Raw genomic sequence first — 27,316 nt, forward strand, 5'->3', positions numbered from 1 at the left:
CTTTTGTATTGCTTGTGGGAGTTATGAGATTGATCGCTGTTCGTTATCTTCGCCTTTCATATGCCAATTGAAAAAAAAAATCGAATATGCTGGATCGATTTAGCAATCAATACGTAATGTGCATACATGTATAATTATGCATGTATGTCAATGGATGTTTCGATTTTATCATATCTTATAGCATCAAGGATATACAATGGGATTATAGGCACATATTCTGAAAACTTATGTTGCCCTCTCTCTACATACAGTGTGCATGTAGATTATGACATGTGTACACACATTATGAGTCACAGTACATTTCAGGACATTATATATGTGTAATAATATTATTTGCTTAAGAGCATTTTAATTTAAAACTTAGCTGAATCTGCCAGGTTTTCTAATAATTCTTTGAAAAATACAAAATATTTTTTTTTCATTTTCTGCAACACCATGCGAATCATCGTCTCATAGAACATATAGTGTCAACGGTTTGATTTTTATCAAGTCTTTAAAAATCCTTCCTAGAGTTTGCGATTCTCGGACAGAAGAAAAAATAATGGTATGCATCTTCTACGTAAAATATCCACATGAACATACCGAGGTTGCAGTAATAGATCATTGTTCATAGTACTCAATTATGACAAAATCTAATACCTAGATGTACCACCATAAGTGGTAATTTAGCTTGCCGCTTTATTTATGTTTTATAATTTGAGATTAAATGATCATTTCTAATACAAATAGAAAGGCAGTTGACCTGTAAGGATGTAATCTACATTCCTATTTGTGTTCGATTATGCAGATGAATTTTAAATTACTTCACATGTTTGTAACATTCGGGCACTAAACTATATGTCAATATTTGTCGCATATAGTACTTGTTCATAAAATTCAGGACTAGTTAATTTTTGGAATCATCATATCTTATATTATGAATTTAATGCAGTGCAGTTTGAAATCATGCAAAGTTTCACACATTAGAAATGAATTCAGCGTTCTAATACAAACATGCACTGATGAACACTGTTAAATTAAAGTCCATATTGTAACCTGAAAGTCTATTTACTGTTATTTAGAAGTTTGAATCTAAACCTCAACATTTGCAAAATCTGCGTCTACTTAACAATACAATTCGGTGTGCATTATTTCGACAGTGAGTTCCATGAGGATGTACTCTACACAACTCGATCTAGAGATCGGGTATTGGTAGTAAAGGAAATCTAATTAGATACTATTTTCACCATCTCTATATTATGATAATCCTCAACAATATATATCCATGCACTTTGGAAGTGATATCATACAAATGAACATGATATAAGCATATAATATTCGGCAAACTCAGAAGCTCTCAAATCTGTACTGTTGATTTTTTTTATTTACGAATCTTTCACTTCACACATATATCACTGTTGTATACATATGGGAAATGGGTTACATGGATATTTTCACACAACATATTCATTTTAAAATACGAACTCAATAACATCAGGTATACTGTCTATATTTCATATTTATCTTATTCTTTTTATGTAAGCATATGCATGATGTAAGCATCTTTCTCAGAGAGAGAGAGAGAGAGAGAGAGAGAGAGACAGAGACAGAGACACAGAGACACACACAGAGAGAGAGAGAGAGAGAGAGAGAGAGAGAGAGAGAGGTAGGTATTATCATCTTGGTAACAGATTTGGATAATTATAATAGATCTAGATATGATATATCTATTGATCAAACCACACACATACACACACAAAAGAAAAAAAAAGGAAACGCAAACGTATTTGATGAAAAAGTACATATAGACCTACATTTATATACTGATCATAAGTTTTCACATATTCTCTGCAAGTGAATTTCATATTCATCATGTCTACAGTTTCTTAGCAGCAAGTACTTCTCAACATGCACAATTCTGTCCGTAACTATTTTTCTAATCGCAGATATATGTACTTGTGGACTATTTTGATATTTACAAGAAAAAACTATATTGTTTTACTACAAGCAAAATCTTTGAATGTACTGTTGATTTGTATTATACATTTGTAGAATTAATACTTTATTTTTACTGACATGCATCCCGACTGAGATGTTAGTGAAAAAGAAACTAGCAATTACTTGAATTGAGTATTTAGTTCCTGTGTTTCAGCTATCATCTAAGGATTTCAACGTTTCAGTTCAGTAAAACTTGACACTTCAGTAGTTAAGAAACCACTTTAAATGAAAGTAGAGTGTTGATGGACACACATACATGTGTTTACAAATATATTCGACAATTGCGAGGCGAAATTAATGTGTTGCTAAGAAAAAAATGAGTTCTTTATTCAAAACATTTCCATGTATTAGGATATCTCACATGCAGAATAGCCAGTCTTGTCTATGCCTTTGCTTTATAGCTCATATTGTGAGAAGAGAGAAAAGTCGGGCAGAAGAGGGGCACTTTATAATACCCATAAAAATGCAGAAGAAAGTTTGCGTGACTGTACGCTGCACCGGTATTGAGTTTATTTCATGATTGTAGACCTCTAATAAACGTAAACTTTTGATTATAACACATCATAAAGTACATTATGTTGATTATTTACATTTAAAATTGTAAACAAAGGGCGGCCAATTTGAACTTATGGTCGCAGGGAGGCTATTAAAAAAATCCTATGATATAGAGAAACGATGCAGAAATTTTACACATTAATGCTTTTTCAAATTCAGACGTTTGTGAAACAATTTACACGCAAAATAAATTAGATATCTATAAAGTATGTTTTCCCATAAATCCTCTCCTGATCGCTGATCGGTTCTAATTTTCGGCGGGCAAAATTGATTAATGTTTATGAGAGAAAACCTAGCGTGACTTAAATGGAACCATGTCCTGTTTTTATTGAATGGAAGATCCAAAGATTTTTCTAAGAATAGGAGACATCTACTGTTTTTGGGCATCATTCAGGTATGTCTTTTGGAGAGTAATTGAGTACAAAATTCTGGAACTTTTCAAAACAATCTTCCATTACGCATCGAGGGGCCGCCGTGGCCAAGTGGTTAGAGCATCGCGCTCAAAATCACACAGCCTCTCACCTCTGTCGGTGCGGGTTCGAATCCCGATCGCGCCGGTAAGTGAGAAAGTGTCCCAGTTTACCTTCGGAAGGTCGGTAGTCTCTTCCCAGGTACATTGTATATGGGTTCTCTCTTCCACCAATGAAACTTGGGCGCCACCATATAACTGAACAATTGTTGGGTGTGACGGAAAACATCAATCAATCAATCAATCCATTATGCATCCTCACTGAATATTTTAGTATGAGGCCGTCCATAGCCAATACTGGCAATCCCCGTCTCATTTAATTTACGATTTTTGACAGGATATCCATGTTATCTCTGATTATATACGTCTTCCTTTTCTCATAAAAGAGCAATGATCTTTGATGTTCATTTCATAATCACAACATAACACATCAAAACATGCTTGATATTCATATTTTAGAATTTTAATTACAACAACAACAAAAAAGATAATAAAAATCCTGTTTCCGAGATTCGGAAACAGAACTGTATCTAACCTATTATTTCTCTCTATATATCATTTTAGGTATTTCCGGTATTGACTTGAAACATTTTCATTCACGATGTTGCGGATTCATCATTGCATTTGCATCGGGTAGTGAATATGTTTTGTGTGGCCTTCTAAACGATAAATCTATGGATTAAAGGATGAACAGGTCGATGCAGGAATATTCATTCTAATGATATGGAAATACGAAATGCAAGGGCAACCTCCAAGCATGCAGTATGCCTTATACAAACAATGATCATGATGGGATGTTCCGGTAAGTGGTGAAAGTTTTTACATATAGCATTTGATTTTGTGTTGTGATTAAAAGGTCCTTATATAGATCTAGTTTGTGTGAAATTTAACATGGTTTTGCATTTTAGTCTTGGAGTAATTTATTGGGGAGGGGGTATAATACTGTATACAGTAATGTACATGTAAGGACCAAATAATATTATGACTATTGCATATTAGCCATACAAATATCTACAAACTATTTCCAGTTAACCATCCGAACTTTTCAGTCCTAGAAATAGTTTCTATTCCCAATTATGGTGCAGCATAAAACTAAAGATATTAAAGATGAGGAGAAAATCATGTGCCAATCCTTCATCATTGGAAGTGAAAGGCACGGGTGTTTTAGACATGACATTAAAACCAAAGGCCCCATATCAGGGTAGGTATTGGCACAATAAAGAACCCTCACTGCTACACAGCTAAGTTAAAGCTAATCCCCCAAAAAGTATCAGTGGTGTACATAAATGTACCTTCAAGTTGAACAATGCACTTCACACCATACAACGTCACAATGAAAAAGTAAGTCACAACGCACAAGGTTATATACGTTATATTACTTTTTCAGTGATCTTATTGCTCAAAGGAATCACTATAAATAACTCAGTCGGTAAAAATGGAGATCTTTCAAAGACAGTTTATAAAACAATTTTAGAATAAATGCATGTATATCTAAAGAAGGTAAGGGTGGACTAATGTTAAGTTTCTAGCTGATATTAGCTGGTCCAAAAAAAATGAAGTTGGCAGTCAGGATTTTAAAAAATCTGAAGAAAATTGAAGTACCAGAACGGACGATACAAGTTATTATGAACTATATTTTCTTTAATTTTCCATATACATACAGTATCAATGTGTCTTCATGTTGAAAAAAAATCGTTCAGCATGTCCTCCAATGATGATGTTTACATTGTGTGTTTTCTGCTAAATATCTATGGAAATACATTGCTTGCCATTTGCAACAATAAGATTCATTTTGATTCAATCTAGGTTTAGTACATGTACCGTCGGTCCGTGTATGACTATATACATTCAACATACTTGAAATGGTCAGGACATATGTTTATTGGCTCAGTTTTTACTTTTGCTTTTGAAAAAGTATACTAAGAAACGCTTACCATATTAATTGATCGTCCATTTTATGCATTTATAGTGTTTTTATTACTATTTCCATTTACCATCGTTTAAATGTGGAAATTGGTACCAAATATGGAGACTAGTGCAATCATTTTTAGAAGTTACGTTTAAATAACTCACAGGTCAATAATATGTATATTTTAAGTACTAGAAATATTTATTATTTACAAAATGCCCCCCCCCCCTCAAAAAAATGTATAGATATAAATGATAAAATGGAACGTTTTAAAGTATCCATGACATGTGATTTTGTCTCTTTTTCATCTCGTTCGCATAGTATGTACATTATAGCTGCTGAGTATTATAATAAAAAATAGAATGGTTGTATACATAACATATGATATTGTTACAATTGACTTACGTGCTGTATCCACGTGATAGATCCTATGGAAGGTACCAATATCATTCTGAACCATTATGATGTAATCTCCAAAGTCTTCTGTACTGATCCTACTTTTGTAGAGAGTGATGTTTTGTTCAACTTCTCCTTTGGTGTCTGTTAGCCTGTAACCATCTGTATTATTCTGAATGACTTTATTCGTATTGTTGTTTCCTATGAAAATCCACTGCGTCAGAGTCGCTGGTGGGTACAATAAAGTTCTTACTAATATGTGGAGAGAGTCGCTGTTTCTCATTACTAGTCTAACCGGAGATTGGAAATCAATGTTATAGAGTCGGGGTTTACCTGTTCAACAAACGAACATACTACAGAAAAGTAAGGATTTTATAAAAAAACCATTATACTGATATTTGTATGGTCTTAAGAACATGCATTATAAACAATTACGAAGTTATACTTTATTCATATGTACGAAATGGTGCTTTATACCAATTTCGATTAATAAAGGTGAATTTGAAACGTACAAGTTTAGATGAATTGAATGTAAACTTATATAATCACTGGAATAGATTGAGAGTAAAATATTGGTCCATATAAAACACTTACACTTAACAGCCACATGAATTGTTCTGACAGCAGCTGGCCACTTTCCATTTTCAGCTGTAACCTTGTAACTCCCGTAATCTAAGCAATTTGCTGATGATATATCCAGTGTGCTACTGTTTACATTAGAGTCTCTCTTTATAACAGTGTTGTTTTGTATAAACAGCCACGTGATAGTAGATAATGGATTTCCATCCACATCACATTTTATCTGAAGTCGTCCATGTTCACTGCTGACATATCTTTCACTTAGGTTTGATGTTATGACATTGCTATCTGAAAGAAAGTTTACAGTTTCTTAATAATGGAAGAAAATACATCTGATACCATACTTACAGAGGGCACTAAATACCACAGCCAGGCTTTTATCGAGGACAACGACACGGGATCATATTTCCCCAGTCTTAGCGCAGCTGCATTGGTCTCCTGTGCAGTATCGTCCACAATAGAAACTATTAGTATCTAACATCTGCGCGCTGACGGGATGTGTTATTGAATATCTACAAAACTCCTTGACGTGTATTTCCCATCTCAACCACTAAGATTTGAAACATCACTGAGACTCACTGTGCCAAAAATTTGTACAAAGATACCGCACATCCAGCTGGGCTGCAGCCAGTTTGTGGAATGATCTTCCACAGCATGTTAAATCTTCCAAAACCTTAACTTTAAAAAACAAACTGTTAAAAATCCACTTTAAAATGTTTTTCCTGACTTTTAAGCCTCTTACACAGTACAGGTTTTGTCAATGAACGTTTTTAAATGCAATTTTTTAAATTTTCTTAATGTTTTATTTCATTCATTTCTATTGCGTTGCGTAGTACTTTACATAAAAAAAAACTTTAGCTATTGATCTCTATTGATCTTGATTATATCGTTTTATTTTGGTAATTTTAGAGATTTGAGATCGTTTGCCGTACTGTCATTTAATTGTGTTTTATTGTTCTTCTTATCCTTGTGAAGAGCCTTAGAGTAATTTGTTTTATATAAGGTGCTATCTAAATTCATTATTATCATCATAAAACAGGGTATCCTAGTGTTTTACTGAATGGGATTGTTTCCCGTCAATACCTTAATAATTTTGCAATGCATTTCAAGAAACAAAAACATTGATGATGTTCTGCAGCATCCATGGATTTAAATATCTTAACAAAATATCAAAATTGTGCTAGGCTTGCTTAATGTGCCTTTCCTACTAGTTTCAAAATGGAAAACAGTTCGTAACATTATGAAATATATATTGTTCAGAGTCAAGTTTATGATCAAGACACCGAGGTGATAAGACATACTTGTAATAGTCCTTGAATTAACCCGAACTACCTGCATACTGTGTAGTTACTGTGTAAATTCATAATATGGATGATATGTAATTAGAGTCACGATGTAGTGGATAAAACAATGAATGTAAGCTCAAGTACCAGCTTGTTTGGATGTACATCCGGATCGTTTACTGGATCCACAAACTCATTAATTGAAAGTGAGGAACATCTTCATTTTAATGTAAATGTACCAAATGTTTACAGAGTAACCAACAAGAGGAGCAGGTAAATCATGATAACATTTTTTTCATATCTGCAGTATAAACTATTTTTGAGAAAATTACCAGGAGACGGCCATATTTTCAACACTAGTAATTCTGTAACGGCAACAATTTACAGAAACACTTCTGTACTACACATTCATGGACACTCAGCATCAACCGGATGCAATAAATTGATTGAGGAAATAAGTGTCTAAGCATATGACATTAACGAATCATATATTGTTATTTCTAAACCACCACTACATATGACATCTACACTTTTGCGAGACTCATCGAGAGCTATACAGTGCAATGAATCTAAAGAATGCAGCAAGTGTCATGATTCTGCTTTGAGGAACTTTCGTTAATAGTTCACAGTCTAATGCAGAAAGTCGAGTCCTTAAAAAGAAACTGGGGGATATGCACAACAGAAAATAACCAGCTCAAGTATAAAGACTTCCTTGAAAGTCTTAAAACAAAGGCAATTCTACAGATGACTTACCGAAGGTATCCAAAAATGTCACTTCAAGGCATGTACAGTTTATTGATGTTCATTTCGAAATATCTAAGAAGGAAGTTTTTACAAACACATCCATCACAACCTGTATCTACACACTCAAAACGTAGGGACAGTCACTTTCAGAAACCTACTGCCACCTCTAAAAACCAACATCAATCAAGACTCCCGATAAACAGTTCAATTCTCCAACGAATCAAAATCCGTGGACTGCATATAAATGTTAGAGCAAGTACAAACCGAGTATGTATTCGTAAAATACTACAACAATATGATGTGTCTTGTCTTAAAAACATAATCATTCAGGCTGGAGGTAACGATGTTTCAAATCAACGCGATATGGAAGCCATAGAGAACGACTTTTCCAAAACAAATAGCAAAAAAGAGGAAGACAAACATTAATGTGTCGTACATATCAAAAGTTAGGCCAAGAAAAGACACAATTGTTACTGCGGAAAGGTGAAGATAACGAACAGTGATCAATCTCATAACTCCTATAAACAATACAAAATAGATAGTTGGGCAGACACGGACCCCTCGACACACTGTGTAAGAGTGATAATAAATAATAGATTTATCATGACTGGCATATAACGGAAGATATTATGCAGTTTGGTATAGTTATTATAGGCCTCTAAAAGCCTTGAACCCAGGGTTAGTGTATGTATAACACACTTTGAATTAAGCCAGGTTTTGTGCGGTCGATTATATGATATTTACGTTTTAAGAGGAAAAGGGTTTGTGCGGGTTTAATATGCAATAGGTTGTTCCTCTCCTTTACACGAAACCAGATACACTAATGCCGTTTACATTTGGGATTTTTTTTACACAAGTTGCACTAAATGGAACTTCTATTACAGTTATTGAAGAGATAAAAAAAAAACCATTGCAGTTATTATTCTGTAATACATCGATTACGTCATCAAAATATTACTGGAACAATGGTAGATATCAAACTTCTACAAATAAAATTAAAGGTATATGTGCCGTATTGAACAATAATTTTTCAATGTTGGAAACCGGACCAAAATTTTGTCAGTATCGGAAACAATATAAATTAACATTCGACAATGTCGACAAATTATTGATTAGTATTAACGAAGTTCTGATTCATTAAACGCTGAAAGAGTGATTTTCCAGTGCATATTCATGGATATTAGAAACATTACGTAGGAATACGGTAGGATATCGTTCACCACATATCGTCGCATTAAAAACAATTCTATGTCTAACAGGTCACGTTAATTCCCCTTCGCACATCAATTGCTGAAAGTGGTTTACCTACCCCGTTCACCACCTGACTGTCTTTTATCGCTTAATGTGTTCCGCGAACAGCCTCCAAGCCATCCACATTTTGAAGTCGCCATAATTGTTTTTTTTAATACAGCTTATGTCGTCACGTGTAAAATGATGAACGTTTCAAAATGGGGCGTTTATTACATGTATTAACCATTAACAATAAAACCTTTTATTCACATGTCGATTCGATATATTCCAGTGGACTCGAAATGAACACACCTGAGAGTCGTCTACTTCTGCTTCATACTTAGATATTTTAATAAAAGTAGATATAAACGGCAAACTAACAACTCAACTTTATGAAACGGGATTTCATCTTCTCTTCATCTTCTCTATCTTCAACTTCCCATATTTTTGTAGCAATATTCCATTACCACCTGCATATGGTGTTTATATCTCTCAACTGATTCGATACACAAGAGCTTGCTCTGCGTATGGTCAGTTTTTGAATCGAAAAAGGCTACTGACAAATAAGTTGATAGTGTAGGAGTTCCTACAGCTTTGTTTTAAATCAGCATTTCGCAAATACTATGGTCGTTATAACGATCTAGTCTGCCAATACAACATATCATTGGGTCAAATGCTGTCTGACGTGTTTCATTCCGATTGTTAGACCGTTCTTGGCACACTGATTTTGACTGCAGGTGACTATGTTTACCTAATCAAGATATAGGGCTCACGGCGGGTGTGACCGATGGACAGGGGATGCTTACTCCTCCTAAGCACCTGATCCCACTTCTGGTATATCCAGGGGTCCGTGTTTGCCCAACTCACTGTTTTGTATTACTTATAGGAGTTATGAGATTGATCCCTGTTCGTTATATTCGTCTTTCATGAATCATGCAAGGATAAGATATAGATGAATAGGAAACTAACTAGATTGCTTTTTAATCCGATTAAGTCAAATTTGCATAACATGTATAACTTATAACATATAATTTTCACCTCTGCATCCTGATTAGACGTTCTGTATTGTCTTGATTGAAACAACTGTTAAGTGTCTATTTTATAGCTGTTTTGTAATTCTCCCTACTGAATGTTGTTAGTCATTTACTTATAATTTTCATACACTGTTAAACCATTTCTGTCGTAAGTAGTGCATTTAAATATACTATATAGGCCAGTCCTTCACCGTACATCACTTTATACTAACTGGTGTAGAGTTCTCACTTTATCATTACTGCATAATGGAGAAAGAGGTAAGATAAAAATAAATATCGACCGGTAAGCTTAACGAATTCAGATTACAAAATTTTAGAATTCGTGTTTGCTAGAAGGCTATAAAAGTAATTAATAATTTAATTAAGGAATATCAAACTGCTTATATTAAAGGTAGATTTATTTCATTTAGTGCAAGGACTATCCTTGATATATATGAATATTGTGAAAACTTGAATGCCTCAGAAATGTTGTTATTCTATGATTTTGAGAAAGCTCTTGACTCTGTAGAGTGGAATGTTTTGCTTAAAACACTAAAGAAGTTTAATTTTGATGCAAGTTTTATGCAATGAATAAAAATAATGTACACAGACCCTAGTTTAGAGTGAAAAATAATGGATGGATTTCTAAAACGTGTAAAATGAATAGAGGATCAGACAAGGCTGTCCATTGTCTGCCCTGCTTTTTATTTTTGTAGCAGAAGTCCTCGCTTGTAATATTAGATCAAATAAAGATATAAATGGGCTTAAAATCAAAGAAATGAAAAAAATAAAATTAATTCAGCATACTGACGACTGTACGATTCCTATTAAGAATGAAAAATCATTACAAATAGCATTAAACACAAATGATAGTTTCTGTAAACATTCAGGATTAAAACTAAATAAAGATAAAAACAAAATGTTTATTATTAGGACAGCTTAAAAGAACAACAAAAGACATTCTTAATCTGAAAGTAAATGTAAATTCAATAAAATAATTAAGTATCCACATTGGTCATAGTAAAGAAGAGTGTTTTGAAATAAACTGGATACAGTATCGAAACTATATAGAAAAAATATTAAATTTCTTGAACACCAGAAAACTTATAATGATTCGAAAATGCTGCATAATAAACTCTTTGGCAATATCAAAATTAGTATATGCAGTGACTTTATTACCAACTCCTGATGATGAATTCATCAAGGAAATAAATAGAATAATATCTAATTTCAATTGGAATAAGAAAGACAGGATTAACAGAAACATCCTGATAGGAGATAAACTAAAAGGAGAAATACACATAGTTGATTTAAAATCCAAATTCAAAACGCTTGAAACCATAGATCCCCAACAAATCTCATGTAACCATAAATTAAAAGACTTTTTCGTGAGTTTCTGTCAAAGGAATCAAGATGATATTTACTATTTATTAAAGACAAATGACTCATTTTTAATGAATGTGGAATGTTACATAAACACATACCCTATCTTTATAGAGAAATTATTACTCATTTCTATAAAGCTAAGGGCAAATCAACAACACTGCAATTTTCCAAAAATATTTGGAAAAATAAAAGATTTACTTATAAAAGTGAGACATTTGTTTTAAAAATTGGATGAAAACTGGTATTTTAAAAGTAGATGATCTGTTTAATCAAATTGGATTCAAGGATATTACCAATTTTTCAAATCTTAAAAACAAACATAACTAGTTGTGTGAATATGAAATACTAAGAAATGTTTTTAATAGAATAAGTCATAAGGCAAAATATCATGCTGAAAGAGAAAACATGTTTTTATCTAAAAATGGAAAAATTGAATATTGTAAACTTTTTTACGACATTTTTGCTGATAAGTTTCAAAGATCATATATGGAAAGTATGTAGGAAAAGACTTTTATGTTGGAAAAGTCAGACTGGACTAATATTTATAGAAATAATGTATGTAAAGATGTTGATAAAAGTGTTGCTGAATTTAACTATAAACTTTTGCACAATCTTTTATGCAACAATTATTTACTTAGCAAATGGAAAAAAAGATGTTGATTGAAACGGTACATTTTGTGCTAATGTCATTGAACACAATGCACATTTAATTTTTGAATGTCAAAATGTAAGACAGATATGAAATATTGTTGAAATGGTGCTCGAAATTGACGCTTGATGGAAACATATTGTTCTAAGCTTTTTTCATGAAGATAATCATAAAGTGCATACTTTTAACTTTTTTGATATCATATATTGCTTTTTAGAATTCACAAACGTAAAATGATGTTAAGACTTGAAACGAAAACTGAAAGTTGTGAATAATCTGTTAATACAAGTTAAATTAGACTGTTATAGAACATACTTAATATTAAAGAAATCAAAATACGATTTCCTAGATCACAAATTATTTGAGATACTGTCTTTGTTACTTTCATTTTTTATATTATAATACACATGTATTGCAATAATATGTGCTATGTATTCGATATTTATTTTCCAAATTATAGCATTCCACCAGTATTTGAGGGTGACATATATATATATATATATATATATATATATATATATATATATACATATTTCCAATCCAGGGAGCCCCTGACATCCTAGGTGAACAGTATTCGGTGATTTCTATGGAGACATTATCCAAAAATATCAAATGTATGTTAGCTAGAAATAAAATATATTGATATTGAAAAAGGTGTAGAGTTCTCGATGATGTTATTTCGTACGCATGCATGACTGCACCTGCATTGTAAACCCGATGTATATAATTTAAGGTATGCAGATATACATATGCGTTGTTTTTTATCAATAGCACCAGTAGAGTCATTTGTTATAACTGGTCCAAATATCCTTACATATAGGTGGGCTACACATTTGCATTGATATCAATACTCACATTGTACATTTACTTGTATTGTAACTGGTGTAAATATCCTTATAGTGTTGTTAACTGTACACAGATATCAGTACTTACATTGTACATCTACTTGTACTGTAACTGCTGTAGATATCCCTATAGTGTTGTTAACTGTACACAGATACCAGTACTTACATTGTACATCTACTTGTATTGTAACTGGTGTAGATACAGTCTGTTGGAATTTCCATGGGCACGAATTGTGTTCCTTTGTTAGCTGACCTGTTTTTATATTCATATGAAGCAGAATTTATTCAAAAACTTCTACGTGAGAAGAAAAAATCTCTCGCTGTGACCTTCAATTCGACTTTTAGATATATCGATGACGTTTTGTCTATTAACAATGATAGCTTTCATTCATATGTCGATTTGATATATCCCTGTGAGCTCGAAATAAAGGACACCACAGAGTCGTCCACTTCTGCTTCATACTTAGATATTTTATTGAAAGTAAACATTAACGGCAAACTGACAACTCAACTGTATGACAAACGGGATGATTTCAGCTTCTCCATCGTCAACTTCCCACATTTATGTAGCAATATTCCATTATCACCTGCATATGGTGTTTATATATCCCAACTGATTCGATATGCAAGAGCTTGTTCTGGGTATAGTCAGTTTTTAAATCGAGGTAAGCTACTGACAAACAAGTTGATGGTACAGGGATTTCAACAGTCTTGATTGAAGTCAGCATTTCGCAAATTCTATGGTCGTTATAACGATCTAGTTCGTCAATACAACCTCGCATTGGGTCAAATGCTGTCTGACGTGTTTCATACCGATTGTTAAGCCGTTCTTGGCACACTGATTTGACTGCGGATAACTCCGTTTACCTGATCAGGATATGGGGCTCACGGCGGGTGTGATCGGTAAACAGGGGATGCTTACTCCTCCTGGGCACCTGATCCCACCTCTGGTGTGTCCAGGGGTCCGTGTTTGCCCAACTATCTATTTTGTATTGCTTGTAGGAGTTATGAGATTGATCACTGTTCGTTATCTTCACCTTGCATACCCCTATAGTGTTGTTAACTGTACACATATATCAATATACTTACACTGTATATCTACTTGTACTGTAACTGGTGTAGATATTCCTGTAGTGTTGTTAACTGTACTCAGATATCAGTACTTACATTGTATATCTAATTGCACTGTAACTGGTGTATATATCCCTATAATGTTGTTAAACTACACAACTACCAGTACTCACATTGTATATCTACTTCTACTGTAACTGGTGTAGATGCCCCTATAGAGTTCGTAGCTGTACATCTGTAGGTCCCGGATGCTCCCCTCTCTATGTTGGAGATGGTGTAGGTAGACCCTGTATGGAGGACATTACTAGGACTGTCTGTCTTGATCCAGCTCCATGTGATGCCTGTGTTGGGGTTGGCAGCACTGACACTGCATGTCATGGTAGCTGACTGACCCTCTACAACTCGGTATGGACTTGCTGTGATGGTTACGTCAGGTTTATCTGAACAATGTAATACACAGAGATGTTTTAGTACACCTCACAGCTGTAGACTGCAGGGATTTCACAAATGAACAATATTTAGTGAATTCATTTAACACATTCTAAGTGTGAAAAGACTCGACTTTCTCTTAGAAAAAAGACGTTACGTGCAGGTACATTTTGGACAACGTTCATTTAACGTAAAGTTAGTTAATTATGCATGAAACGAGAGATATATTGGCTGAATGCCCTTTTTTCTAGTTGTAATGAATTGTGAAAATATAAACCTCGTCTACAATTCCAGTAATTGATATGGATGAGAGGATATTCTAAGTTTGTTTATACCCCCTCTATTTTTAGCATTTTGAAATCTTAACAAACGGCAGCTTCTCCGAACGACTAATTCCTTTTGAGAAAGGATGCTACGTGCATGATGTGGATAATCAAAACAGAAATTCAAATCAATTCAAACTCGAGGGCTTGAATACACATTATTACTTGTTGTTTAATTTGTGCAGATATACCGATAAAGGTATTACGGGATTAAAAGTGAAAGACATGGGTCTTCTTGGGTATAAACTCGAAAATGTGTTTCGATAAGGCATTGACACGATATACAATCTTCACTGCTATGACCCAGAGTACAAATAGAATTTGTGAAACTTCATGTCTTTACACGAGTGTAAAAAATGCCGAGTGAGATGTAAATCAACCTGCAAACAATAGTAAGGAACATATTCTTTATATCAAGTAAACAAACACTACTATTGTTTCCAGCAGTAAATTAAGTTTAAAAACTATAATTTATGAATGATTGTATTGTCTCTAGTGTAGATATACATCTGTAATTATTACTCGAGAACCGATATCAGTACTTATATCTGACATATCGGGAATTAAATGCTAACCTCTTCAAATGATTATCAATACAAAAAATTAAATCACTACTTACATTCTATATCGATTTTAACTGTAGCTGTTGTAGATATCCCTATAGTGTTGTTAATTTACACAGATATCAGTACTTACATTGTACATCTACTTGTACTGTAACTGGTGTAGATATCTCTACAATATTGCTAACTGTACACAGATATTAAGAGTTACATTGTACATCATATTGTACTGTAACTGGTGTAGATATCCCTGTAGTGTTGTTAACTGTACACATATATCAGTACTTACACTGTACGTCTACTTGTACTTTAACTGGTGTAGATATCCCTATAGAGTTCCTAGCTGTACAGCTGTATGTCCCGGATGCTTCCCTCTCCATGTTGGAGATGGTGTAGGTAGACCTTGTATGGAGGACATTACTAGGACTGTCTGTCTTGATCCAGCTCCATGTGATCCCTGTGTTGGGGTTGGCAGCACTCACACTACATGTCATGGTAGCTGACTGACCCTCTACAACCCGGTATGGACTTGACGTGTTCGTGGTCACTTCAGGCTTATCTGTAAACATAATCATAAAATGAACAACTTTGCTTAATTGTCTTCATTAGGTTACCAGTTAAACAGAATTCCGTTAATTTCTATATTCATGTATTTTAATACTTTTCCTCTATATCTAACAAATAGTATATGCTAATTCTTTCAAAATAGATATTTTCATTCTTATTAAATGCTATCATTCAAAACAGTGTTTGCTGTACTAATGTATATATCAATACTTAACATTGTACATCTACTTGTATTGTAACTGGTGTAGATGTCCCTATAGTGTTGTTAACTGTACACAGATATCAATACTTACATTGCACATCTACTTGTACTGTAACTGATGTACATATCCCTATAGCGTGGTTAACTGTACACATATAACAGTACTTCCTTTGTACATCTACTTGTACTATAATTGGTGTAGATGTCCCTATAGTGTTGTTAACTGTACACAAATATCAGAACTTACATTGTACATCTATTTGTACTGTTACTAGTGTAGATATCCCTATAGAATTCGTAGCTGTACAGCTGTATGTCCCGGATGCTCCCCTCTGTATGTTGGAGATGGTGTATGTAGACCCTGTATGGAGGACACTCCTAGGACTGTCTGTCTTGATCCAGCTCCATGTGATGTCTGTGTTAGGGTTGGCAGCATTCACACTACATGTCATGGTAGCTGACTGACCCTCTACAACCCGGTATGGACTTGACGTGCTGGTGGTCACTTCAGGTTTATCTGTGTTTTGAAATTACATGCATGAAAGATGAAGATAACGAACAGTGATCAATCTCATAAATTCCAAAAGCAATACAAAATAGATAGTTGGGCAAACACGGATCCCTGGACACACTAGAGGTGGGATCAGGTGCCTAGGAGAAATAAGCCTCTCCGGTCGACAGGTCATATCCGCTCTGAGCCCTATATCTTGATCAAGTAAACGGAGTTATCCGTAGTCAAAATCAGTGTGCCAGGAATGGTATGAAACAGGTCAGATAGCATTTGACCTAATGATAGGTTGTATTGGCAAACTAAATCATTATAACGACCATAGAAGTTACGAAATGTTGACTTTGAACGAGACTGTTGAAAGCCCTGTACCAACAAATTGTTTGTCAGAAGCTTGCCTCGATTTAAAAACTGACCATACACAGAACAAGCTCTTGTGTATCGAATCAACACGCCAGTCTCGAGATTAGAGCTCTGCTATGTAGGAGGTACATTTATTAGAACTTTGAGGGCCTACGTGGGATAGAGTGAACCTATAGTCAGTGAGGAAGACGATAAAATGTATTAAAAGCGGCTTCTGTTTAAATATGTAAGCGTTGAAAATACAAAATACTATCTATAGAAATGTTTTACTAAAGCAGAAACATAAAAACAATGTCATATTTGAAAGTAGTATCCTGGAGATGATACCTATGACCAACGAAATTACGTGGTATAATAAGAATTCCATGCATTTAATAACTCCCTGAATGCTTATAACTTACTTAGTTTGTGTATCAGTTGAATTCGGTTGATGAAACAGCATTTGAGAAACATACTGAGTACATTCACTTATGCAGTGATACATATTCGTCTCACTCCCGCGTGTAAACAAGTTGTTTTGCGTCTTACTATGTACGATAATTCTCCAAAGGGAAATAACTCGAACGTATCTCGAAACCGGCGTATTGAGAGATACAAAGTCCATATGCGGGTGATAATGGAATATTACTACATAAATATGGGAAGTTGACGATGGAGGAGCTGAAATCATCCCGTTTGTCATAAAGTTGAGTTGCTAGTTTGCCGTTAATATCTACTTTCAATCAGATATATTAGTATGAAGCAGAAGTTAAACGAATCTGTGGTGTCTTTTATTTCGAGCTCGCAGGGATATATCGAATCGACATTTGAATGAAAGTTATTGTTAATACATAAAACGTCGTCGATATACCTAAATGTCGAATTGAAGGTCACAGCAATATATTTTTACTTCACACGTAGAAGTTTCTGAATAAACTCTGCTTGATATGAATATAAAAACAGGTCAACTAACAAAGGAGCACAATTCTCGCCCATGGGGATTCCAACAGACTGTTGGAAAACCTGTTCACCAAAGACCACGAAGATATTGTCAATTAGGAAGTCTAGCATATTTTCTATTTCAACTTCAGAGTACTTGTACTATTGATGAAAGACGTATGTAATACTGAGCTATTCATGGACTTAGATTTAAGAAATTCAAGATATATCGGATATATAATGAGGCACTTTGTCTGCATTACAAATGTTTGGCCTCGATACAGAGTAAGATGAAGGGCGTTTTTGACATTTTTATTGCAATTTCGGCCTAAGCACAACATTTTAATAAAATTTTCATCGTGTTTTCTATATCAGTAATTTGCATGTGAAACGATACGTTTCTGACACGGTTCTTGTATGCTTTCACCACGAAAGATTGGCCACATATATATTTAATAAGTTTGATTAAATGTGAAGATAACAAAGTGATCAATCTCATAAATCCTATAAGCAATACAAAATAGAGAGTTGGATATTTTTACATATGCAAGGTGAAGATAACGAACAGTGATGTACAGAATCGTGGTCATAATGGTAAAGGAAGTAAGGTGATGAGTTCATAGTGATCGCTTCGTACCAAGGAGGTAAGGTTCTGCGTTCGATTATTGATTCTAGCACAGTGATAAAAAGAAGAGTATCGAAGATTTATTTAATCCATAGAGCCTTGGGAACTTGAATTATTGACCCTGGAGAATAAAGTTGCAATTCAATAAGCATGTTTCTGTTTACTCCTCCTAGGCACCTGATCCCACCTCTGGTGTGTCCAGGGGTCCGTGTTTGCCCTACTATCTATTTTGTATTGCTTATAGGAATTGTGGGATTGATCACTGTTCGTTATCTTCACCCTGCATTGGTACAAGCACCAGATTTTTGGCCCGAAAAAAATGGGAAGTGTAAGAACTAAACATTTTCCGAATAGGTATTTCAAAGAATTATTTTGTTTAAATTCAAATTCAAATGTTTTATTGACGGTTACCAAACATGAGGCGTACATCGTAAATTAACATGATATACTGTTATATTTGATATAATACACAATCTCAGATAAAACACAATTCTCCTGATTTCTCAATTCAGTGTACCTTAGATTAAAACACTTATTCAAACGTTGACTTTGTTCAAAAAGCACGAGAAAATTACAACGCAAAGACTAGTAAAATTTAAAGAAATTTTGATCAAATCCGGAGATGAACGAACTAAGTGAAAAGAATCGTTAATTATATGACAGCGTGTAGCTATGGAATAAAATGGATGTAATACCTCAACAATTATATTGTAATTGTACAGAACAAGCTCTGTAAGATATAGGATCACAGTCAGCTTTGGTTTTTTAATTTTTTTATTTCCTATTGTCAACATATAATTGAATGTATAGGAACAAAGATTTTCATAGAAATTGATAAACTACACATACCAACGGACACCAAAAGAAGCAAACAATACACCCAAAATACCCCTAAAGACTTAGTCACTACATGTACATACCACGCAACCACTACTGATACTACAGTGAAAGTGTGACTATGTGGTTTTTATGACTAGATGCAGTATTTGTTTTAATTGAATTTTATATCTGATAACTGTGTAATAAGGAAATAAAAGTTGTATTTTACGGTTTCCATCTGATGTAAAGATGATCATTGCCTTGTAGAAGTCAAGTTCAGTTTATTAAACCGTGCTTTTGATTTATTTCGTGCAGTGTATAGGTGCAAGTTTGGGACGCTTCAGGAAAAGTTCTGGTACGAACTCAAAGGCCTTCCGGGAGTTGAGCACGTGCTTACAATGATATAATGTAGCTACGCCACTGTATGAAGTAACAATTTATTGGAAGCTCAATAATACAACTAGTCTAACTTAAGATTTTAGCTCAATTCGCAATACAAAGTCAACAGCAGGCTATTAAAAGTTTACGTGTATCCGGTCGATCGGTACAAAAATACGTTTGTATGATTAATCATTTTACTTCGCCTCGACCAAGTATGATTTCTTTTCCGTGACGTTGCACCTAAAAATTTCTGATCTTGACAGTTTCCGTAATGCCACGCGGTAAAAATTCTTTGATTTGAATAAAAAGACATTTAAATGGGATACATTTTTCACAATGCGGCGCGAGTTATCCCCCCTCGAATACAGGGGGCGCACAACACGTTACATGTACGGATCTCAATTCATAGCGTCAATATAAGGATTTATTCTATCTGGTTATACGTGTAGTTCCACACTCCTGTGATGTCATAAGGTTTTGCAAAGTCAATGATTTAATGACTGGCACATAAGTGTTGTTGGAGTCTTTTTCAATTATTATTTTTTATTATTATTTACAGTATTTATATAGCGCATTATATAATTAAAAAAAATACTCTAAGCACTTTACATTAAAACAACAATAAACTACAATTAAAAATTGAACATATCTAAAACAGTGTGAAAAAAAAAATCGTGATTAAACTACAGAAAATACATACAAAAAGGTTTCATAATAAAGAATATTAATGCTGTCGCTGGAAATGGCTTACATAAAATCGTGATAAGCAAGTCTGAAGAAGTAAGTTTTTAAATTTTTCTTGCGGATGTAACTTGGAAGGTTATTCCAGAGTGTGGCGGTTGATTTGTCAATAGTGATTGTAAAAAAATCTTGTTAGCCATACAATATTTCAAAGGTCTTAGTTATATTTGAATAATATATTTGAATAATCAATGATATGTTTCAAAATATTGAATCCAAGGACAATAACTGTTTTCATTAAATTATTTTTCAAGTCCGTTATGCGATAGATTTCCTTTATTTTTCACAAACATTCTACCAAGGTGATAAGGAATCATTATCCGTGTCTTTTCATGAAATTACATAAAATTTTAACCCATCAGTGAATTTGAATAGCTCAACTATATGGTGCCAGGCTTCGTTTTTTTTTTTTTTTGTGGGGGTATACATACTCTGGAAGCTATAGATTTGAAATTATTAAAGAAAGGTATGAATTCTTTTTTCATAAATAACTATAACAGATGTACATCTACTAAAATCAACAGAAAAAAATGATATGTAAACCATGCTATAAGGAAAATGTGTCCACATTGTTTGTGTTTTAACATTTTAGAGAATAACGCTAATTAAATAATTTTGCACATATTATTCTAAAAGTTGATGAACATATTGAAAATGACATTTGTTTTAGTTATTGACATGTTTCCTGATAAATAGATGCAATTCAAAAAATATTTTGTTGTTTTTATATTAAAATAACAACAGAAAACTCTTTTCAATGAATTTCATAAAAATCTACATAAGGGTACATGACTTCAGTAGTGTCTGTGATGAAAATTAATATGGAAATCCTTAACTGTTTTGTCTTTTTTCATTATTCAGAATGTAAAAGTTTTATACGGTACCAATGTTGATGCACCAGATGCGCATTTCGACAAATAATGTCTCTTCAGTGATGCTCAAGCCGAAATTTTCGAAATTCGAAATAATGATTCATTTTGAAGAGCTAAGGCGGAAAACTAGAGTGCCACGAAAAATGGAGCCAAATGCGTCTAAGGATTAGAGCCATGCATGAGGGAGATATCATCCTTAATTTTGAAATGAATTTCTAAATTTTAATACAGCAATTAAATATACATCCGTATTTTCAAGCTAGTAACGAAGTACTGAGCTACTGGGCTGTAGAGACCCTCGGGGACTAACAGTCCACCAGCAGTTAATTTATTGATTCCAAACAAAAAAATGCTACCTAAACCCCGAAAATCCTGGACTAAGGACCCACCTTAACTGTAATTGATGGAAACTAATGTGACTGCAAAACAATTTTTGTCATTGAGTTTATCTATGTGTACAATGAGTGATTTTTTTCGCAGGCAATGTTGGTTCATGATGTAATAAATTCTGTAAATATATTAGTCATTTGCTTATTGAGATCAGGATCAAGACATCTTTAACATATCATCAATTCTTCATTATTGATTTTCAAATTTTGGATGACCAAAACACAACTATGTATGCACATTTTACATGTGGAACCAACGCATGCACATTACATTAGCGGATATGGAGGGGGTACGGGGGTTGAAATACACACACCACTTTGTTTTTATTTTTCCGAGAACAGCACTACTGCATTGCATTGATTGTAGGATCTAAATTCAAATAGTTAGGGGAGAGGAGAGGTTAAAAATTCCTTTTAAGTTTACGTCATCCGGCATCGATTTTCACATACTGATTATCATTATTTTCAACATTCATCAAATTTTGTTTGAAAGTGGTGGGGAGTTAATGAAAACTATGTGAATTTAGCATTTTTTGTCAGACATTGGAATTTTGATCACACCCTTTACAATAAACGTTGTAAATTCGTTTGTCATTTTTAAAGTTTTTTTGAAGAGTGTTTTTATTTTGGTATCTAACTTATAAAACCCAAAACAGACGATGAAAATGTACAAAATACAGAAAATGATATTAACAACTTAGTCCTATGGTTCACCACTCCACCCCCTGAAAATTTTCTAGATCCGCGTCTGACAATGTCAATTACATGTAAATTGAATTCGTATCTAACGTAACCTTTCCGTTGAAATCTGGGTTGGTTTTTGCTTTTCCCGTGCGATTCAATATTTTGATTTTTTAAATTCAAGCTTACTTTTGATACATTAAACAGCTCGACCTGCACTGGGTTATATAGATGTAGCATTAAGGGGTGGGGTAGGGATTAGCCCCACACGTTTTCGACATCGTTCTTTTTCCGCTAGAGTTGGTCATTTCTAAAATGGGTCTATCTATGGGTTAACTCATGATATTTCTTTTGAATAGTAGTAGTGAATGGTAGTGGATATATATATAGGATTGTAATCAAATTAACCGAAGAATTAGAATAAAGTATCAAAAGTATCAAACCCTGTCCTCTTACTCCAAAAATTTTGAATTTAAAGTTTTGATTTATTGTTTAATTTTGCGAGGTAAGAGATGTCAGACGATAATGAAATTATCGACATCGAATGCTTCTCCCTCTTTCCTGGTATCCGATGTTTATTACAGATTGCTTCTAAAATTCTCGGGATTATATTGGATTACAACTTGGACAGAAATACATATTAATTACAGCTGTACTCCCCCCCCTTCTCCAATCTAACAATCTGATGAAATTCTTGGTAAAATTCTACGATGCTCAATGAAATGCTCCAGTTTGACAAGTTATCACTCGTGCAATCTTTGCACGTTCAGCTTAATGGCGTGGCGTCTATAGCACAAATCTATTGATTTTCTGTCTTCTAATTATAGAATACTCGCTATGCGAATAAGGTATCTAGTGCAAAGGTAATGACATTTAAAAATCATAGTCGACAGTTTTACATATCGTACTATGAATTCCTTTTTTGTGGTCATATAAAATATAATATATTAACCCTTGTCTAAAGAAATAAATTGATATATAAATGACGTCAATCTTTATTAGAACACTTCCGCGGTAACAGACACCAGTCCCGCAGAAACGCATTCGACTTCTCCAAACTTATATAATGGAATGGGCCGGCCCATAATAATTCGCTCATTGAAATTACCGGTTGCGATATCTCAGTGATAGAACATTCAATTCGCAAGTGAAAGGTCATAAGTTAGATCCCCACTGTTGTCATGGCCGCGTCAAATTTTTAAGACGTACATTTTGGTAGCGATTGCTCCTTCACCAAATCTCGGCATTTGGATGTGAGAATCATGGGTCTCTTCGGATACACCTTAAAGCTATGATATGAATTAATAGATATAGTAGAATTCTCTGTGTTCGCCATATTTTTCTGCTTATCCGCCATATTAGATGAATGTTCTATTGTTATATGTATAAGGTTATTCTCTTTAGAGAAGTCGAGAGGCATGGCCTTCATCGACTTCTCTTCACAAGCATTCATATTTTGATTCTAGAAAACGTGTAAATGCCGGAGTCGGTGACGGTTTATGCTTCGACCGACGTTTCGACTCGGATGTGCCTGGATTTACGCAATAGACAAGTTGTTTTCAAACATTTAACAGTAATGCTCAAAACTGTCACAAGGAAATCAACACTTATTTGCTTTTAATCCATTTTCAACATGTTCCCTGTCCCGGGTTTACGTTAACTGGTCTTGGGAGCTGTCACAATAAGGATCCAGTTATAAGAGAAAAGCAGGCTGACATAATCAGAGTTGTGATTTAAACATGGGACAGGGGCATGTTGAAAATGGATTAAAAGCAAGTAAGTGTTGATTTCCTTGTGACGGTTTTGTGCATTGCTGTTAAATGTTTGAAAACATCTTGTCTATTTTGTAAATCCAGGCACATCTGAGTCGAAACGTCGGTCGAAGCATAAACCGTCATCGACTCCGGCATTTATACGTTTTCCAGAATCAAAATATGAATGCTTGCGAAGAGAAGTCGATGAAGGCTATGCCCCTCGACTTCTCTAAAGAGAATAGTATCAGGGTCTGCATGGAATATAAGAATATGAGTTTTGCTACGCTTCACTTCACATCAGATTTTTAGATTTAGCTGTGCGGGTAGCTTTGACAGGTAACACGTATGATTCTGTCACTACTGTATATAACATCAAAAGGAAATAAAATTACGTTTTGGAGCACCATGCAGTGCTAAAAAGTACAATAAAATAGTGTACAGAAGTAAATAAAAAGATTTGAATAAATAGATTTATAAAAAAAAAAAATTATATGCACAAACGTACACTTGTAATAAATGTGTTAAAACTAAACAAAAAACGCAGAGAAATAATTCATCTATTATATATTGATAGAATGGAATAAGCAAATAGCATAAAATGTATGCCATTCACACGTGAATTCGAGTGAGCTCCTTTTGGATTTAATGAAATATATATATATATATATGCAACTTTCTGTCAACGCGAATTGAACTTGTGTAAATGTTATATCAGACACATATACAGGGGGTTGGGTTTCTGGTCTCTCCTGCATTTTCCGTATTTTCTACATGCAAAGTTCAAACTAATATTTCTTTTTAATTTCTAATGATGAATTCAATTATAAGCACCGATGCAACTCCTGTAAGTTTCCAATATACTGTCAATCACAATTTTTAAAATAACTGGTAATCTCCAATGCTTTTAAGCTTACATTTACATCAGTAATGAATTTTCTTTCATTCTGTGAAAAAATATTGTACATCGAAATAGGTCTCTCTCTCTCTCTCTCTCTCTCTCTCTCTCTCTCTCTCTCTCTCCGAACAAATCTACTAAGTGAGGGGACGTCCTCACAAGGTATAGAAGAGAATACACATATATATTATTCTTAAGGCAAAAAAGTACTATGTTAGGTATAGCTATAGGGATGTCTATACAATTTTATCTAATACTCTCTTTCGAATTATGAAAAAAGGTTTTTGAGAGAGAATATTAGTAAGGACGTCCTCACACCATTTGTCCTCACTAAGCTAATATCTTGTATCTACATCTTTCACATGCTGTAGGTCACATTTATAAGGACAGTGTTTTGTCCTTATAGTGCAATTATGTCCTCAAAACTTATGTCCATATGTTCAAATTTGTCCTCACTTTACACGTTTTACACCCCCCCATTCTCTCTCTCTCTCTCTCTCTCTCTCTCTCTCTCTCTCTCTCTCTCTCTTCTGGTCAATAAATTAATGTAAGGGGAGAACATTTTTTATAAAAAAAAGAAAAAAAAGAAATAAGTTGTATCAGATGGGATTCGAACCGGGTGCCGAGAGAAGGTCGCGTGTGATGGACGATAGGCATTAACCTCTGCGCCATTGAGACTCTGCAACTACGTAGATATTTTTGGTATTCTGTGTGTCTGATTATTATTGTAAAATTAATTATAATTGACTTTGAAGAGTATTATATTCTATTAATTTTGGGTAAAAGTATCTCTTGTTGAGTTAAAATAATTTCGTGTAATATTTTTCACACTTATGAAGACGGTCAGTGATTGGTCAGTGTGTGTAATAATAGAACCTGCTATTGGCGGTATTTTTGCACGAGATACAGAACAACAAAGACGTGTCTGATGTTGTGTAAGTTTTTGGTGATATATTTGTCATTTTCAAGTACACAATAATGTGTCAGTGAATATTTTGAGTGCATAGATTCACTATATCGTGTGCAAGGTATTGTAAGAGATTCTTTGCTAAACAATGCTGTTAGGAAGCAGAATTCAATATTTAGCATTTGCTTTAATCAGACATATAGAATTGAGAACTAGTTTGTAGCTTAATGTTTTCTATGTATACTTAATGGGATAATATAATTGAGTTTTACATACATGTACTTCGGTGACACAACGGTGTTTGAGTTATATGTGTGTTTCAGTATATTTACAGTGTTTATTTTATTAATAGGTCTAAATGTAGGTGATCAGTGTATTACGTTGACCTTGACCTGTCGTGGTGGCCATTTTTTTGGGCCGGATATTGCGTGCCTTGTTTAGGTTTGTGAACTTTGCGTATTTGCAATTGCTATTTGTTCATGTTGCTAATTATGCATGTTTATAATACATGTACTACATATGAATCCTTGCAAAGGAAATATGTTTGTATATATGATTGAGGTCAAGCAAATCTTGTACATTGGTTAAGTCACTAGAACAAATTATAATGTGTTTTTATTTATTTATATTTATAGGAGCACTGTCATTGATTCATCATTGATTGATCACATTACACTACAACTGTGAATAAAAGGTGAAAAGAACTTGTGTGTTACAAATGGCGTCGTGGACAGGATTCACTTCGATTTAGTGTTCGTGTGACAGTGTGCAATACTCGACGAGTCATGGAGCAGCTCATCCAAGGCCTCGTTGACAAAGTTAAGGCCTTAGAAGCCAGGGAGACACAGGAACATCAGGCAAATATGGATATGAAGAAGGAGTTGCACCAACTTCAGAAAAAAATAAAATCTTACGAGGAGAAGGAGTCTAGAGAGAAACCTGCACCAGTTGTGTATGTGAAAAGTGAGAGGAAATTTCAAAAATTCAGTGGACGTCCTGAGAAAGATACAGATCCGGATGTCAACGACTGGATAACCGAAATGAGGGAACACGTAAGAGCAACAACATCCAAAGACGGTCATACAGATTTTGTGATGGACCATTTGGCTGGTAGTGCTAAAACAGAAGTCCGCTTACTTCCTATAGAGCAACGGAAAACCGGCGAGGAAATCTTAAACATTTTAGAACAAATTTTCGTCACTAAAGATACTGTTTCACAATTACTACAGAAATTCTACCAACGGGATCAAAAAGACAGTGAAACGCTTGAAAA

General features: G+C 34.1%; 1 protein-coding gene across 2 annotated transcripts in view; it reads right to left on the reverse strand.

Annotated features, from left to right (window-relative positions):
- The window catches only part of LOC125667162 (hemicentin-2-like), a 145,235-nt gene that overhangs the window by 19,847 nt on the left and 98,072 nt on the right, over nucleotides 1-27,316 (reverse strand). For both annotated transcript variants that reach the window (XM_056157243.1, XM_056157241.1), the window contains 5 exons: nucleotides 16,438-16,707; nucleotides 15,711-15,980; nucleotides 14,280-14,546; nucleotides 5,901-6,173; nucleotides 5,316-5,639 (listed from right to left, as the gene is read on the reverse strand). In XM_056157243.1, coding sequence (XP_056013218.1) covers nucleotides 5,316-5,639; nucleotides 5,901-6,173; nucleotides 14,280-14,546; nucleotides 15,711-15,980; nucleotides 16,438-16,707 — 1,404 coding nt within the window. The remainder of the gene's footprint in view (nucleotides 1-5,315; nucleotides 5,640-5,900; nucleotides 6,174-14,279; nucleotides 14,547-15,710; nucleotides 15,981-16,437; nucleotides 16,708-27,316) is intronic.

This window comes from Ostrea edulis, chromosome 2 (genome assembly GCF_947568905.1).
Source record: "Ostrea edulis chromosome 2, xbOstEdul1.1, whole genome shotgun sequence".
In the NCBI taxonomy this organism is placed as follows: domain Eukaryota; kingdom Metazoa; phylum Mollusca; class Bivalvia; order Ostreida; family Ostreidae; genus Ostrea; species Ostrea edulis.